At 34.6% G+C, this 19303-nt stretch overlaps 1 protein-coding gene and 1 long non-coding RNA gene across 2 annotated transcripts; one reads left to right on the top strand and one right to left on the bottom strand.

Annotated features, from left to right (window-relative positions):
* Positions 1-525: 525 nt before the first annotated feature.
* Positions 526-4358, bottom strand: LOC147521906 (uncharacterized). Its single transcript, XR_015194670.1, has 3 exons — positions 3944-4358; positions 2075-2170; positions 526-1040 (listed from the first exon to the last, which is right to left on the bottom strand). It is a non-coding gene; the product is annotated as an uncharacterized LOC147521906 (long non-coding RNA).
* Positions 4359-7451: 3093 nt separating this feature from the next.
* Positions 7452-13237, top strand: LOC147521905 (uncharacterized). Its single transcript, XM_086566693.1, has 3 exons — positions 7452-7582; positions 7731-8016; positions 12777-13237. The coding sequence occupies exons 2-3, from the start codon at positions 7734-7736 to the stop codon at positions 13235-13237; spliced, it is 744 nt and encodes a 247-aa protein (XP_086422819.1). The 5' UTR covers positions 7452-7582; positions 7731-7733.
* The last annotated feature ends 6066 nt before the right edge of the window (positions 13238-19303 follow it).

Raw genomic sequence — 19303 nt, 5'->3', positions numbered from 1 at the left:
ATTGCTGTGTTCATGCAAAGAAGAAATCACACAATTGGTCAAAATATTCATCTATAATCATAGGAGAATTTGAGAAACCACGAGCAATGTTTTGATTGTTAGCAGGGCTAATATATATTATACTCTCTTTTTATTACCTACTAGGTATAACCCGTGCCTTCAGCACGGTTGTCTTTAGGTTTCTTAAAAAAACAAAGTTAATATATATAATTACTCAATATAATTTGTTTAATGTTCACCAAAAAAAACATATATTCCTATAAGACATGTCAACTTTAACATGTGTAGTTGCAGTTTTTGACTTAATTGAATAATTTTTAATTATATTAATATGAGCTCTTATGGTCAACACAGTACATATTTTTATTTAGATACTTTAGTAGGATTTTTTTTTAATAAAAAAAATATAGTTAATTGTTAATGATGTTATTATATCCAATTGATCTACATTTCTAGTGGCCATGTTTATTGGTATAGTTTTTTAAATCATGGAATATGTCTAGAAACTTGACAATGGTATATGTATTTTGCAAAATAGACCTCTTTAATTAAATATATTGCATACAAAGACACAATATATAGTTAAGGAACTACTTAATGCTTACAATTTGCAAGCAATGCAACTTGTACAACTATGACTCCCACCAAATATCACCTTCAATAAACTTCATTAAAGATGTGTCTACTCTTTGTACAGATAAAAGTAAAAAACTTTGATGAAATAAAATACACAACAATACAATATTAACCAAATATGCATTAAGTTAAACCCATTCAAGGGTCAACCACCCATAAGGAGCTTCAATGATGATCTTTCAAAAAATGCCAACTTTTACTTATACTTCTAAATTCATTTTAGGAGGTTCATCAATTTCCACAATCCACTTGTATTCGATGGACTATAAGGTTGGTGGTACCTTGTTGTCAAGCCAATGCAAACACCTTATACTAATTTCTCTTGGGCATTCTTGATTGAGACGTGTTTGATGCAACTGGGTGAATACCCATTCCAATATATGCATTAGCTAGGTGTTGCAGTCCTGTAGAAAAGAGTAATGTTAGACTTTATGATGCTAAATTTCTCATCTAGGATTATCGGGAAAAAAAGAGCAATTTAACATCATTTCGACTTTTTAAGCTCGATCAAGTCGACTCAAAATTTTAGTGAAATTTCCACTATTTGAAAGTACTTATAAAAACAGATCTAGCCATCAACTTAGTCAAATCTCAAAAAGTCTGCACTACAATAACTGTTTTTGGTTCCCAGTTGATTCAAAAATTGTATCGATTTCAAATACCATAAGAATTCTATAATTCATAGATTTTTTCCCGGCTTTTTTGAGAAGAGTCCTAGGGATTCTTATTGTATTGTGAAAAAGAGATGCATATGTGTACATTTAGTCCCAAATTAGGTATGGGGATTGTGAAAATCTATTTACGCTACCTTCTGAAAATTTTGGTTCTACATGACACCACTCATGAAACCATTTAATCCAACAATGGAGGATGAGTAACGACAACAACACAAAAATGAAATCATTTCAACAAATTAGTTAGCATATACGATAAAAAAACATTCATTCCATTTCAAAATCTATAAAGAAAAGAAAATGGCCTTTATCTTGGAAACCACTATTGTGGAAGTCACAAACATACCTGTAAAAAAAGGAAAATAAAAAGTCCGACTTCAAATAGTGAAGACTGACTACAATGAATACACACAAATCATTCCCAAAACCAAAATTGGTTTTATAGACATGTTGCCATTGCTAGCTTCTTATATATGTCTGGTCCATATAATATTCTACTACTCAAAAACCCTAGCAAGAATCATTAACACCTACCATGCTAGCCACCACTTCTTCTTCCACTAACAAATTCTAACTAAATCAGGGTAAACTATTATGCTTATATGATGACCCTCAATGCAATTAAAATTGAAAACGTGTTGACAAAGAAAACAAAAGTACTTCCTACCATTTTCTTGGATACATGCTATATAAAAACAAAGTCAAAACATTTGCAATTAATTTAGGATCATAACCCTATTCATCAATAATAGGTTGGTGCTAACCTCGACCAGACACGGTATGTCAGCACTCAATGCATGAACACTTCGCGATTGTAATCTTAAGCACATACATAAACTATTATTCTTAAAGATGTGGACCTGAAAGTATAAGATTCAACAAAAGTTTAGAATGAACATCCACACAAAAAAAATGTTAAACCACAAAAACACGAAGTACAAAATTGGTCATATTATGAATAAACAAATTCATTCTTCAACCATATATGAACCGCATAAACAAACTAATATAAATGACACCCAAATGCCTCAACCCCACTAAGCTATATGTATATTAGAAAATAACATATTGAGATAAGGAACAGGAGTATTTCTATCCAATATTATCAGGTGAAAGGGAATGCCCGGTGCTCTAGGCTCCCCAAATTGTGTTTTTGATAACAATTTGCCTACAGAGACCAACCGGTTCAAACATGAAACAATGGCCACTACAATTATTAGGAGATGAGATCGAGTATCCCTTGTACAACAATAATCCTCTCTTATTATCTTCCTGCTCACCCCGCTTAAGCTATTATTGTTTTAAGGTTACCACCCCATGCTTTATGTTGCCCGCCTCCGCTTAGGTAGTATCGCTTGTATGTTTGCCAACCTTTTCAACTACCAACTTGCCTCTCATGAACACACAATTCAGTATGCAAACACGACCACTATATACTATGGCAACCTAAAGGGCATAGTTTTTTTAGTTCAAACCATACTATTTTGCAAACAGATATAATTAAGAAAATCTGACCCATGTAGAAACAACACAACAAACCATGGAAAATATAGTCTTAAGCATACTGGAAAAGAAAAATAAATATGAAACATAACAAAGTCTATGTAAGGATCAAACAACTGCCGGTTGCAAGACTTTGAGTCTACGTGTGATTGGAACAATTAAAATTAGAAATAGGATGCCCATACCATTTCTATGGAATAAAATAAAACCTAGAAGCCTATGTTTTCTTACAATGCTTCTTGTCTCGTTTTAAGGCTCACTCAACCAACTTCTTGTGTTTTGTGTTCTTTCACGACTCTTTCCTAAATATATGAAGTCAAAGCAATAAATTAAGGAGGAACATCTAAAATTAATGTCATCTTTCACTTTTGCTTTTTTTCCAAATCTTTTGGTAAAGTAAAGGCTATATAGTATGTAATTTTTTCATGAGTAGTATACCTTGTTTAGAAAAAACCAAAGTTTAGAAAAATACTACAAAAAGAAAAAGAAAAAGAAAAACATAATTAAGAAACCGTAACTTAAAATGAGCAAGTATGACACTTCACCCCAAAGAAATCTGAGATCCATGAGAACTGATGAAGTGGGATAAGACGTGCTTCAACTCAAATAAAGTACAGTAAGAAACGAAAGTATATAGTCCAATTCATGCCAATGAAACATTAAAAATCTACCGAGTTTAGTCCTTTCAAAAAGAAAAAATAAAAGAAACAGAAAATTAGTGGTTTAGTAACTATGAAAGGGCTTGTAACGTGTGTTTTGAATTTATTATCCTTGATAATGCTACTTTTCAAGCTAACACTATAAACTCATTCCCAATTCATATTGTCTTCTACTCAGTCACCTACACCATCAACATTCATAACTACTCTGAAAATTAGCATGTACTAATTTTTTTAGCTAGATCAAATAATTGCTTATGGATAGTGATGTAAAATAAGTTGTCACTATCACTATTTGAACAATGATGATAAAGATATTCTTAATAGATAAATTCAAACATGCACAGTCTAATAAAATTTCATGTGATGTAAGCGAGATACCTCGACAAACGATAGGAACAAAATCGCAAACTACATATTCAAAATTGATATGGCAAAACAATACAACAAAAACTCTATTTAATATCAAACCTGGGTGGATATAAATTATTTGCCATGGAGAGAATACCAGCACCAATATGTTTCAACTCGGGTTTTATCTCATCTTCAAATTTCTAACCATATATTGATTCGCCACCACGACTTGTACCAGTAGGATCTCCACCTTGCACAACAAAATCCTCAATAATGCGGTGGAATTTGACATTGTCGTAATAACCTCTTTGAGATAGCTCAATGAAGTTTCTACAAGTTCTTGGAGCATGTTTGTAGTACAACTCGATAGTGAATGGACCCATGGAAGTTTCTAGTGTGACCTCAGGTGGTCCACCTTCTACACATGTTGACTGTACTCAATCCCAACGTGTTAAGATCCAGTCCACAAATGCATGGTTCTACCAGAGTATAAGTTGACCAACAATGGATGACCTCTTAAGCTTATCAATAGTTTCTACACAATGTAGCACTTGTACTAAAATAAATAGCATAATACGACAAAAAAAATGGAAAAAATACAATTAGTATACACACTTTTATATCAAAAAAAGAGAGAATTGGTTAGAGTAGTTAGTTAGGCAACTAAATTGATGCAATTTCATCGGAGTCGTTGCTTGAAAAATTGTCCATATGTAATATTTTAGAAAGACATGTAATAAAAGGATGAATCATAGTCCAGATTGCACAAAGTCTGTATAAATAATTGAAGATCAATTTCATCAAATAGATACTAATCAAAGCAAAGGAAGGACTCAAAGACACCATAGTGCTAACCCACAATGATTGCAAATCAAGAAGAGAGAAAGCACAAGTGTTAGTATTCAACACAAACTAATTAGCCCATCTCTCATTTCTCTCTACCTTACTCTTTCTTTCCTTAAGTTTCTAGTTCCAACCAAACCTCAGTAAAAGGCCACTGATTTCTTGTGTTTTTTCTACCAATTTTGTTCCTAATTAAACATACATTTATGTCTCTTTTTTACTTCTTGTCGTTCTTATCTTTCCCTGTCTAGCTATTTAGGTAACTTCTCTTAGCATATTTCTTTCTCAATGAGTGCTACATCAAATTATGGCAGAGTGGAAGAAAAAATATTTGGCATTCGGCCCACAAACCAAAAAAATAATAAAAATCACATGAATCACAACCAATACGCACCCCAAAAAAATATATTAAAATGTCGGCCCAAAAGTTATGTGCAATGTAGGAACAAAAATACCCAAATCTATCGTACACCGGGTTCCCGAGAAAATCGTGGTGCAAACATAAAATCTTATGTTTCTTCTAGAACATCACCACTACATACCAAAAGCAATGGGACAGAGGTGACAAATTGCCCACAGTGATTTAATCTTCGATGTACAATCCAAGGACTTCCCGATGTAACTCTCCTTTCCTCCATTAGAACTGAAATTGTTAGGTAAAGGGAATAATGAAATTCCTACTTAATTGGAACAACAAAAATATAAAAGGACCAATCATGGAAAGCGTGTACACGAAAAACAGTTTTCACATTTATAGTTATGTACTATCTTGAAACTTATTAGAATTTAGAAGGAGCTATGTACCAAAGAAATTCTGAAATTTGGACGAAAATAAAACAAAATCACAATAATTATATCAAATCCCATAATATTGAACTACTTAAATTTAGGGAATACTTTCGCAATTCGTACCTTTTGAAGACCTTTCATGAGATGGTTCTGACAAGTAACTTTTGGAAATCAAGAACAGATGGAATATCTCACTAAACATGAGAGTGATTGTGTAGAGGCTTATATTTATAGTGGGAGAGTTAAGAGACTCCATTAGAGGCATTTTCGGTTTTCAAGTCAATAAAGAAGAAGTTAATAGAGATTAGAGAAGGAGTTACGGCAAAGAGAGTTTAATTGCCCAAGAAGTTCGCGGGTCTTTAAAATTGGGCGTCGGGGTTTCTTTTCTAAAATACATGTTTTACTCTTATCCAAGCCCAAGCCCAAGCCATTCATCTCACTTGAATCCTCCATCATATCTTAGGCCTAAATCCTAATACAATCTTGGCCACCCATTTTTGGAGAAGGCAGTGGGAGAGATGAACAATTTTGGGGCTTTAAACTTGACCTCACCAACTGACCATAGTAATTAGATGGAGAGCATTGAGGGTTCAAAATATATTGTTTGAGAGAAAACTTTTAGATTTCAAAAGCAATTCAATTCATCCACCCAAAAAAATTCCATTGTATTATGGTGGAAATGGACGTTTCAAAATTTCTTAAATGGTGTTGAAATTTAAATATAACTATTAATATAGCTGTATTTTTTTAGTAATTGATTAACTTTTTTTAATACAATCCTTAAAAGCACTTAATAAATGTCATTAATACTTTTAAATGGCATTGAATAGGAGTTTCAAAATGTTCTAGATCGTACATCTGCCCCAATCTAACTCAGATCCCCACGCGATCCCGATCTCTCTTTGTCTTGCCATTGTGTTTTATTATAATAGATGTATTAATTTTATTACATTTTCTAGAGTTTCTAATATCCATCTATAATTAATAGTAATGATTAGTGCTTAATCAATCTGTAATAGTGATTAGTGTTTAACTAGTACTGTATGGTAATTCCTAGCTAGTGACAGATGTCAAACTTCTATGATGAGTTAGTGAAAGAGAGGTAGGGTTTAGTAAGTATAAAAGTAAACAATACAGAAACAGAATGTAAGTCGGCAGACACAAGAAATGGATATGTTACTTCTTCTTCTTCTCTATTGACTGAGTTATTCATTTTATGAATCGTTTATAGTATTGGAGCCATTAAAAGCCAAACGGCTAATCTATCCTTTAACTTTTTTTTAATCATTCAAACTTCCAGATCATCATGAATTCGACTCAACAAGTTACTTATCAAAACATCAGTAATTTCATCTCCATCAAACTCACCAAAGAGAATTATCATCTCTGGAAAACTGTTTTTGAACCAGTTTTGGATAATTTTGATCTATTAGGGTATGTTGATGGCTCAATCCCTTGTCCAAATAAAACTAAAGAGGTTACCACTGCGAATCAAGTTACTTCCACTATTATTAATGATGAATATGTTGCGTGGAAGAAAAAGGACCATCAAGCTCGTATATGGATTAACGCCACTCTCTCTGAATCAATTCTTCCTTTCGTGGTTGGTGTTACTTCTTCTTTTCAACTTTGGACTATTCTGGAAAAACGGTTGGCTTCCATATCCCAGGCTCATATTATGCAACTCAAATCTAAACTCCAAGATGTGAAGAAAGGCATTGGATCTATCACCGACTATCTTAATAACATCAAACAAATCTGTGACCTCCTTGCTGCTGCTGGAAATCCAATTAGTGAGGCGGATATCTTATTTTATACTCTTAAAGGTCTTCCAAGTGATTTTCATGCTTTTGCTACTTCTGTTAAATTGCGGCATCCTCCTGTTACGGCTGATGAGTTATACAGCTTGATCTTAACTGAAGAAATTTCTATTGATGAGAGGAGTCGCACTCTAAGTCAACCAGATGGAACTTTAAACCAGGCATTCAATATCCACAGAACTTCCTATAATCATTCATCATCAAGCTTCCACCCTCCAGCATCAACTTCCTATCGAGGACGTGGTTCAAATCGAGGAAGAGGTAGTGGAGGTCGTTCTCTCTCTCGCGATTCAAATCAAAACAGGTTTACCTCCTCCCACTATTCCTCAAACAATAATACTGGTACACGTCATGTTTGCCAAATATGCAGTAAGCCTGGACACCTTGCTATTGATTGCTATCAACATATGAATCATGCTTATGTTGGTAAGCAACCCACCTCCAAACTACAGGCCATGGCAGCAAATTTTGCTTCCAGTTCCAACAGTCCTCATAGCCATACTGGTTCTGCTGCTTATAACATTTATAATTCTGGAGCTGGCTATGGTTCTCACTCTAATCCTTCTGGTGGTGTTGATACTGGTTACTCTTATGGTGGCTATGCACCTTGGATTGCCGATACTGGTGCCACTAATCATGTGACACCTGATATATCAAACCTCTCAATATATTCTGATTATGAAGGACCTGACAAAATTTCTGTTGGTAATGGTCAAGGTCTCCCTATTGCACATACTGGTACATCTACTTTTACATCCTCTTTATCATCATTTCAATTACATAATATTCTTCATGTGCCGCAAATTTCTCATAATCTGCTTTCTGTATATCAATTTACAAAAGATAACAACTGTTCCTTGACTTTTACTTTTACATCCTTTTTTGTTAAGGACAACACTTCTGGGAAAATTCTCTTCCAAGGGCAACCTAGAAATGGTCTATATCCTTTTCCTCTCCAAGTTTTTTCTCAACATCCATCTGGACTTTTCAGTACCACAACCATGCATCCTTCTTCATTTCCTTCTTCCTCAAATTCAGCACCTATTGCTCTACGTGGTGAAAGAACTTCTTCAGCACAATGGCATCAACGATTAGGCCATCCCTCCTCAATAACTTTGCAATTTGTTTTACACAAAAGTCATTTACCTGTATCTGACAATTTACATGTAAACAACTTTTTTTGCGAGTCGTGTAAACTTGGAAAAAGTACGAAGTTACCATTTAAAGATGTTGTTTCCCGCACTACTTCCCCTTTACAATTGCTTCATATTGATCTATGGGGGCCTTCTCCTTGTCCTTCTATTTATGGTTTCAAATATTATGTTAGTCTTGTGGATGATTGGTCTCGTTTTACTTGGATTTATCCATTAACATTGAAGTCTGATTTCTATAATACTTTTGTGTCCTTCACTGCTTTGGTTGAAAATCTATTCAACACAAAAATCAAAACTATTAGAACAGATGCAGGGGGTGAATTTACTAGTAACTTGCTCCAAAAGTTTTTACAATCAAAAGGTGTCTTTCATCAGTTCTCTGCCCCACACTCGAGCAGCAAAACTCTGTAGTCGAAAGAAAACATCGTCACATTCTTGACCTTAGTAGAACTTTATTTGTTCAAAGTAACTTACCACATACATTCTGGGTAGTTGTCTTTCTCACTTCAGTTTTTCTTATTAATAGACTGCCCACACCAGTTCTTGCACACAAATCACCATTTGAAATGTTGTTCAATCATCCTCCTGATTATTATTTTCTGAAGTCCTATGGTTGTTCTTGTTATCCTTGGATAAAGCCTTACAACACCAATAAACTGCAAGCTAGAGGTGCTCACTGTGTTTTCATTGGCTATAGTTCTCATCATAAAGGATACAGATGCTTAGAACTAAGCAGTGGTAAAATTTACATTTCCAGGCATGTTGTCTTTCATGAATTAGATTTTCCTTTTCATTCCTCTAATGTTTTTCATCACTCTATTTCTTCTTCTTCTTTTTCTACTAATCCAATTCTTCCCATGTTCTCTAAATGTGCACCACCAACTCAAAATGGCATTCCACCATTAGTCGACACTCTTCCCCCTCCTAATCCTCCTTCACCACAATCTAGTTCACCTACTAGACCAACTGATGCTTCCCCACAACAACAATTTGGTTCTTCTACTTCCACTATCAGTCCAACTTCTCCTCCTTCATCTCAATCTATTTCTCCTTCTATTACTCATCCCATTTTACCTCCTAAACCTGTATCTCAATTTCTTCCTGCAACTTCTACCATTCCTTTCACTATTCCTCATAATGATCATACCATGCATACAAGAGCAAAAGAAGGCATTCACAAACCGAAAATTTTCACTGCCACTAAACATCCAATTTCTCCACTCATCCTTACTGCCACTAGTTCCACTTCAGTTCCTACTTGCTTCACTCAAGCCATGAAAGACCCCGGCTGGCGCAAAGCCATGACTGAGGAATATGATGCTCTAATGAAAAATAACACTTGGGAATTGATTCCTTATCATCCATCCCTCAATCCTGTTGGCAAAAATGGGTTTTCAGAATAAAATACAAACCATGTGGTGCTATTGACAAACTTAAAGCACGCCTTGTAGCCAAAGGTTATCATCAAGAATATGGCTTCAACTATCTTGAAACCTTCAGCCCAGTAGCCAAACCAGCTACTATCAGACTCATTATTTCTATTGCTCTTAATCATGATTGGCCCATTTATCAACATGGCCATCTCAAAGAAGATATTTACATGGTTCAACCTCTTGGTTTCACTCATCCTAACAAGCCCACTCATCTATGTAAACTCAAAAAATCTCTATATGGCCTAAAACAAGCACCTCGGGCCTGGTATCAAGCCCTTTACACTGAACTGTTACAACTTGGATTTATTCCCTCTAAAGCAGATACTTCTCTATTCACAAGGAAAGATTCTCAGTCTCTCACTTACTTTCTAGTCTATGTTGATGACATTTTGGTGGTGGGAACTCTCATCGCTTTCATTAATCATGTGATTCACCGACTTAGTTTGAAGTTTAGTATGAAGAATTTAGGTCCATTGCACTATTTCTTGGGGTTGGAAATCAAAAGAACTCCTCAAGCTATCTACATGACTCAGTCCAAGTATATTTTGGATTTATTGAAGAAGTCCCATATGGAGGGTTCCAAACCTTGCACTACTCCAGTTTCTGCAGGTCAGAAGCTTAACAATGTTGATGGCGATCCTCTGCTAAATGTCACCGAGTATAGATCATTAGTGGGAGCGCTTCAATATCTTTGCTGGACTCGACCCGATATTTCTTTCTCTGTGAATCAGGTCTGTCAATTCATGCACTGCCCTAGAACTACTCACTTTGTAGCTGTCAAGAGAATTATTAGATACTTAAAAGGCACAATCTCTCATGGTCTTGTTTTCAGAAAAAGTCCTATCTCTATTACAGCTTTCTGTGATGCAGACTGGGCAAGATGCCCTGTTGATAGGAGGTCAACAAATGGTTTTTGTATCTACTTTGGATCAAATCCAATCTCATGGAGTGCAAAGAAACAGTCTACAGTCTCCAGATCATCTACTGAATCTGAGCACAGAGCTTTAGCTTACACTTGTACTGAACTTCATTGGTTATGTCAACTCTTACAAGACCTACATGTTTTCTTATCACAACCTCCGGTTATGTGGTGTGATAATATTGGAGCTTTAGCATTGGCATCCAATCCAGTCTTCCATGCGAGAACAAAACACATTGAGGTTGATTATCACTACACAAGAGAGTTAGTCACCAGTGGAGCTCTTCATTTAAAATATATATGTACTCAAGATCAGGTTTCAGACATCTTCACCAAAGGTCTCTCTGCAAGTCGATTCAATCTGCTGAAGTCCAAGCTTTCGGTTGCTTCACATCCTCAGCTTGAGGGGGTGTAATAGTAATGATTAGTGCTTAATCAATCTGTAATAGTGATTAGTGTTTAACCAGTACTGTATGGTAATTCCTAGCTAGTGACATATGTCAAACTTCTATGATGAGTTAGTGAAAGAGAGGTAGGGTTTAGTAATTAAGTATAAAAGTAAACAATACAAAAACAGAATGTAAGTCGGCAGACACAAGAAATGGATCTGTTACTTCTTCTTCTTCTTCTCTATTGACTGAGTTATTCATTTTATGAATCGTTTAATAATAAGTGATGATCAAATCTCTCATTCACTTAATTTTTTCATAAATTACTTTCTACATGGTATCAGAGAGGGTTATAATTATTTCATACTCTCGTTGATCAAACTCGGTGGTAAGTCAGTCGTGAGATGCGATAGATGTTGATATGAATCTCTTACATATTAATTATTTTTTAAAGTAATTAATTAATCAAGATGACTACTAGTAATAAATGAGTCTAACATCTCGACTGTTTCTTCAGTTGGAAGTTGGAACCGGTGAAGATGTCTAGTCTTTTTACTTTGTCTATGATAATCCAAATCTGATCATTATCTCACATCTACTAGATGGCTTGAACTATGTTGTGGAAAGACAAATTTTATTCTTTGCATAAAGAAGGCACATGTAGAAAACTGATTTAGATTCAGAGTACGAACGCTAAGTAGTTCTCATACAATTCTATGCAACCAACCATTTCTATTGGCTATTTATTTACAAACACTGCACGTCTCATTTTGGAATCTCTATATACATATACATGCCCTATTGTATTTCAAGCACAAGAAAAATATTACTTTTCTAAACTTCAAAGAGATCCATATAGTAAAGTAATTTCTAAAATATTATTTTTATTATCGATTTCCTAGCCTAATCTGCTATTTTGCTAATTGAAGCAAAAAGTTTGTTTAATATTTTATGGTGGATCGATTCAAACTTGAAAAAGTCAAAGCAAGGCATAAAATATCGAAGTAGTTTAATATATTGTGTACCGGAGGGGTGTGCATGAGTATCTGATTACCTGAAACTGAATTTGAATCGGAACCGTTTATAGCGGTTATGGGTTCTAGATTGTTAGACTTATTAAAAAAATGAGTCTTTGAGAACCGAACCGATAAAAAACCGGTGGGTACCCGAATTGAAACCGGAACCGATTATTATGATTTTGATATACAAAGTTTAATATATTTTATATTACACTAAATAAATACAAACCCAAATATTATAATATAATTTTTTTTCAGATGTAAAAGTCTACTAAATATATAGGGGTAGCATAATAGTGAATATATGTTATTAAATGCATGTTTTGTAATATTGCATTGAACACATGTATTATAAATATTAATAACTAGCATCATGCACGTGCTAGAGCACATGTACCAGACATAAATAAAACATATTGAGAAGTTAACAAATATATTGCAAGCGCAACTTACTATAGTTGCCGACTATGATCATACTCGATTGCTTACTCAGAGACTGGGGTTGAACATCTCTTTTAGCAACAAGGTAGATGTTAATTGTGCATGGATTAAACCTGATTCTGATATAGTCAAATTGAATACAGATGGTTCCTTGACTGCCTCTTCAGCTGGAATAGGTGGAGCAATACGCGACCATGAGGACAATGTTCTACTGGCTTTTAACGGCAGCAGCTCAACCAAATGTATCATTACATTAGAACTTATGGCAATCAAAAAGGGCTTGGAAGGCTGTTTACAGACCAACTTCAAGAAGGTGGTAGTGGCATCAGATTCCATGCATGCTGTGCGGAGTATTAACAAGATAGCAGCTCCTCCTTGGTACTGCCTGAATCTGGTTCTATACATCCAAAAGCTTTGTATTGAATTTGAGAGCATCTCTTTTATTCATGTATTTAGGGAAACTAATCGTCTAGCTGATCACCTAGCTTCTTTAGGTGGATGCTTGGTTGAGAATATTGTGTATTTTGTGCTTCCTCTCGACCTTGAAAGTGATACCGTTGTTAAAAAGGAGGTAGCTAATAGGTTGTACACAAAATTATCTTAATAAAACCAGGTGAGGGCCCTGTCAACCCTAGCTTAAGCTTCATATATATATATATATATATATATATATATATATATATATATATATATAGCTAATCAAACTTGTTTATGGGGGAAGCCAAGTTTTTTATTACATCAGGAATTATACTTAAAAAGAGTATACAAAGCCCCAGGTTTAATACCAACCGAAGGTAAAAACATAAAGAAACTTCAAAAACTTGCACATTTTTTTTTCAGAAGGCGGAGAGCCTTACTACAATATGCAGTCTCTGATCCAATGATTTAACAGCTAAAGTACACATGGTTTACACATAGGTTACCTATATAGAAGTTTGCAACCGTATTAAAACTTGCAACTTTGACCCTTAAATAGCTCTTTAGCTTCCTATCATAGACTGATAGCAAACGCACTTCAGGAGCTCATAACGAATGTACATAACTTCCAATATCTCCATGGCGTTTACGGGGATTAAGATGGGCATTGGTTATGAAAACAGGAACTCCCAGCATCAATACCACAACCCTCAAAATGTGAAAGTTATCAAATCACAAACCTTAAAACCTTTAATAGATCAATGCCCATATCTAAAATCATGAAAACCCCTAGATTCGAATCAATACTCAAATACCCAACATTCCAAATCAACCAACAAATAAGTTCAAAATGATATGATACCATATATCAATAAACAAAATGAACAATTAATAACTGATTACTAATATTTTATTTTTCTTTTTGTTGAAATGAAGTTTCAATATTATACTTTGATTCTTATGGTTAAATTATTCCAGTTTGTAGGTTTCCATTCATGTATGACAGTAGAATACAATGTACTATGTGGCTTTTAATCCACAAAGTTATTCATCAAAAATAGTTTCCATGCAGGACACCAGCAGGTCATTTGTTTATGCTTACAAGCAAGAACATGCCCAAAATAGAGGATGTGTATGAGGGAATGGATCGGAGATTTGAAAAGCTTAAAATGAATAGGATATTCAATTCTTTTCAGGATCGGATGAGCTAAGTTGTAAGATGTCCTGACTTTTTATTAATTATTAATCCTCAAAGCTTAATTTACATTCCCTCTTCTGTACCTATAGCTATCCCATGGCTGCAGTACGTATAATTGTTTTATATTGTGTATGTTTCATGCTTGTAAGTGTGTGCATGCACACACCAAAAGAAGGATCTGCATGAAAATTAAAAGCAACAGAGAAAGATAATAAGCTTAAAATGATCAAGATGTTCCTTTCAGCTTAGGTCAGACTAATTACCAAAAAAAAAGCTGAGGTCAGACTGCCTTTCTTTACATCTGTATTTATTCTTTCATGATTATTTGACCATGTTGTGCTCTAGCCATCTAGCTAGGCGAGCTAGTTGGTGAACACGCCAAAATTGCTAACATTAATTAAATTTTATTGACACCACCAAAGAATATTTTACGCATGTGATTGTGTTGACAGCAATTACAACATCTTTTCTAGCAGATCAAAAGAACGAATATAAGATTTTAAAAGGAGATAGGGAAGGGACATTAGATTTTGTATTAGATAAAATAAGTATGTATACGGGACCTGGATGCTCAAGTGGATTTAAACAAGTTCTTACATTGGCTGATATAGGCCTATAGAAGACGCCTCCCAACATTGCTAGCATCAGACATCAGCAAAAACATAATGTTGAAAAAATGGGACGACGGTGCATATTCGGTCAGGCATCACTTAGTTGGCTGCCATTGAACTTTAACAATATAAGTCGACAAACGTGATGCTTCATTTGGTGTTGGTTTTATTGGTTTTTTATATTAGTTTGTTTTTTAGAAGCTCCATTTTGTGCCTTATCTGATGTAATTAGTTGAAGTTTGGTTGCAATGTAGATGTAAACGTTGTAGAGTGGGCATTGAATGTTGTTTGTGAAACCGCCATTTGAATATTTCTCTTTTGTCAAATTTGTGAAAAATGATAATTAGAAAACTTATAGATGAATATTCAATTAAAAGTTAATTCTATCTGAATTCATTAATCAAAATATTATATTGTTATATCACAAAAAGAAAAAGTTTATGTGTTTGTCATAGGGGTGTCAGATTGAGCAAATGCATATAGCGGCATTGTTGAGAGCTGTCATTCTAAGATATGTCGTGGTTGCAAATATTTCCTTCTGCTTGATTATGTTCCAAAACTGCCTTTCATATGTGTACAACTTTTTCCATTTTTTTTCCCCCCCCCCCCCCCCCATCCTGATGTTGATGTTCCTTTTATACATAAGTGATATACAAATTGAGGGTGTTTTTCAATTTCCTTATTTATATGGAGAAGCAGGGAAGTAACAAAGAGAAGTATGGTCCTTAGTAGTACCTAAATCCTTGCCAATATGAATGGCTAGTCATGAAATATGGGATAATATGCTTCTTATCTTGGTCTCCTCTGTTGTTTGAGATTTGAGTTGATCTTATATATGCTTCTTCTTAGTTTCAGTTTTATTAGGATTATTCTAAGCTTCTTCTAGTTTGTGTGCTTCACCTTGTTGATTGACTTATCTAGTGCTTGATTAATTGCTCATGTTTGTGACCATTTCACTTGTTTTCATATCTACCTTTTGAATGTAATTAATGTGAAATATAGTCTTTGTATCAATCATTATGAATAATTGGGAAATGTGGTAAGAGTGTTGGAATATATGTGGTTTTAGTGTTTAATATATGCTTTTGAATATTTCTATGTTACCTCATTCATTGAACCCTTCACAACAATAATGGTTTTCATTCTGTCCTTGGAAAACCCCTTATCTAGTAGTGCAGTTTTGATATGGGACCAAAAGAATAATAAAATACTTGCAACCTTGTTATGCACAAGCCTTCTGGGTATAAGGAATGCCTAGGCCTAGCTTTGCAATTCCAGACACCCTATAAGGGTTGGCAACAACAAAATATAAAGCACAAAAAACTGTTTTTGATGAAAAATGTGAACTGAGTACACAAGACAATTTAGTCCACAAGTATGAGTATCCTCTGTGTCTCACACTCACACTCGTTTACCCTCACACCTCTTTACGTAATGACACGACTTGTAGGTTTTGCTATTTTGCTAATACTTTTTTCAGGTTTCGACTTGTATATGACCTGTAGGTTTTCTCTCATTTCATAACAATGTTTTCTCTTCTTCTTTCCTAATGTTTTGAGAGAAAGAGCTCATGAAAGCACTGATGCAAACTATGGGACAATCCAGCAAAGACTTGATGAAAAGTGTAGGGCTAGGAAAAGCCTTGAGGAGGAAGTAGCTACTATTTAGCGACAGTCTTCTAGTATGGGTAGTACATCTCAGGTAATATTTTCGAGATATGTACTAAGCTTTCGTCATGCTTGCAGTTTTAACATTGCATTAGGATCCTTTTGTTCACGAGCTTCTTCAATACTCTGAGTTCCATTTTAGGACACTGATGGTTAGGAGTACTTCAAGTGTTGCCTTCATTTCCCGTATGCTTCTGATCAAGTGCTTGGTCTACTATGCGTACTTCTTTCTTTTCATAAGTGTTGCTACATTTAATGAATATGTTTTGCACTATTCAGGGACTGGGGGGTGAGGGTGTTGGAATTTTCACATATAGGTATTTATGAGGTGATGATGGAACCAGAGTAAATCCCAAATGTTGTCTGCTTGACAATATAGTTATATGTTCATAGAATGTTGTAAGGATTTCAGTGTGAATATTCTATTGATGATATATTATACATACGAAGACGTGAAAAATGCTAGGAAATATGCTCATTGTATATCTGGCTCTTATTGTATATATAGATTATTCATGCTCATGTAGACATTTTATAGTTCATGTAATGTACAAGCTAGGGTTGCTGTCAATTTTCTGTCAATTTTACATTTGTTTAACCACTTATTAATTATTATGTATTTTCTATACATGCTAGCGCATGTTTGAGAAGCAATCAGGTTCTCATAGTCACAGGATCATACAAAGTCCCGTGTTTGCCTGATGGAACACTACAGAAGCAACTGAGGTGACGAGGATATACCTTTAGCTAAATCTAAAGATGTGAAAGGGTATGCTCTAAGTCACCAGTGTTCAATATACTTTCCATCTTTTTGTATCTAGCATGTGTTTCGTGTTGTGTGCCAGTATTGGAGTTTTGTCGCTTGCTTCACTGGTTATGTGTAAATGTGTAATTAATCTGCGAAGGCTTTTACTCGTATATTTAACATGTTCGTTGATATTGAATATATATGAAATATCTCAGGTTCAAGGGGCATGATATGCTGGCACTGTTCACAGCAGGTTCGCAGAGTAGTGATACTTATCCCCAAGTAATCCATAGGTCTGAGGTAATTACCTTGTCTGTTCCACTTGTTTACCAGCATAATCACTTCAAAATAGAAAGTGGCACAAGAACTTCAACTAGTGAATGAACACAGAGAAGTTGTCATCACGCCGTGTAGTTGCATAGCTTATCTGTATGACATTAATAATGTTGAACTTAGATCAGTAGTATCAAGATTAAATTTCCTTAGCATATGAGTCCTTATACGTATGTTTTATTCTTCTTTTTTTCATTCTAAATTTATTTTAAATTTTTTTTAGCTTTATATACATGGTCTGAAAATTTTGTTTAGGTTCGAATCTAGAGTCTTGACATATTTGACCAAACAAAATTGTCGCTTCAGAATGTGGCCTAGGCTACTAGAGTTTGATCAGTGTCGATTTCCATAATAAATTGACCAATAACTAGCTATCTTAGTTTCTTCTTAACCCCATCACCTAGCAAGACGGAGTGAAGCTGATGATCAAAGAATCAATCTCTCGCAGATGGATGAGCCGTACTAGGAGGAGGAAAAGATCCTTCACACAGACAGATAAGACCGATAGAGATGGTTCGCAGAACTTTCTCCATTACAGTAGAGCTAACTGAAGGATATACCCCCTTTTCTTACGCTTCTTCCTACAGATTCCACTCTTCAATTGATTGAAAGCAGAACGAAAGAAAGATATGAACCATTCCTGCTCTCTCATTTCAAGGCCCAACCATGCTTGCACGGCGAGAAGGCAACGAATTGAAGAGGAAGTTGTTTCTTTATGGCTATGAACCTTTGAATGTCATGTGTACACCCCTAGTGGTCATCAGAATCTGGAATTTCAGGAAGTACAAAATCGGATTAAGCCCAAGTAGTGAGTGGAGTGGTTGCACTTGCTAGATCAACTGTGTTGCTTCTAATATTACTTTGGGGAACATGTGTTGTTGTTGCCAAGGTTGATCTCTCAATGGAGCTCGATTAGTTCATCGGACAAAGCTGCAAACCCATTGGACGTTATTGGTTCGTCCATCTGTCTCCTTTCTTGAATATATAATATATAGAGAAAGGTTAAAAAAATGTCTTATTATAGTTCGAAGATTAATTGATACAATATTTGAGTTTCTATAAATGACTGATTACTAGTACTCTTTGAAAGTTAAGTTCAGATCATGTTCGACATTATTAGTTCTTATCTTAATGAATTCAGATTCTTCAAAGAATTTACTTATGTTGGGTTTGCTTTTGTTAATTGGTGTTGATGTTTATGAATATGAAAGGGAATGTGGTGGTTTGGGACAGGTTTTTATTTGCTGGTTAATTGTCATAAGCAATACCAACAAAAAATGACAAAGGGTGAGATAAAAAGTTATCCAACAATCTCCCTTTCCAAAAGAATTTATCACGGTTATTTTTTTATATTATCTCGGTTTCAATAAAAAAAAACATCTTAGTTTTCTTCTATACTAATTGGTTTCAATCAACAATTCATCTCGATTTTATTCTATATAATATCAGTTTCATTTAGAAAAATGAGATAATATATTTAGATAAGATGTCAGACTTCTGAGATAATTTAGTAGCTTATTATCTCGGTTTTATAGAACTCTATTATCTCAGTGGATTTTACCTCGGTTGTTTTTTCCTAGAAAACCGAGGTAAAAACTCTAACATCTCACTTTTTAGCTGAGCTTATAAACCTTTTTTTTAGTAGTGAATACTAATTAAGATAGTAAATAAAAGCATTTGAAAGATAAAAATGGGA

This window comes from Coptis chinensis, chromosome 1 (genome assembly GCF_015680905.1).
Source record: "Coptis chinensis isolate HL-2020 chromosome 1, ASM1568090v1, whole genome shotgun sequence".
In the NCBI taxonomy this organism is placed as follows: Eukaryota; Viridiplantae; Streptophyta; class Magnoliopsida; order Ranunculales; family Ranunculaceae; genus Coptis; species Coptis chinensis.
This window is presented reverse-complemented; position numbering and strand designations above follow the sequence as displayed.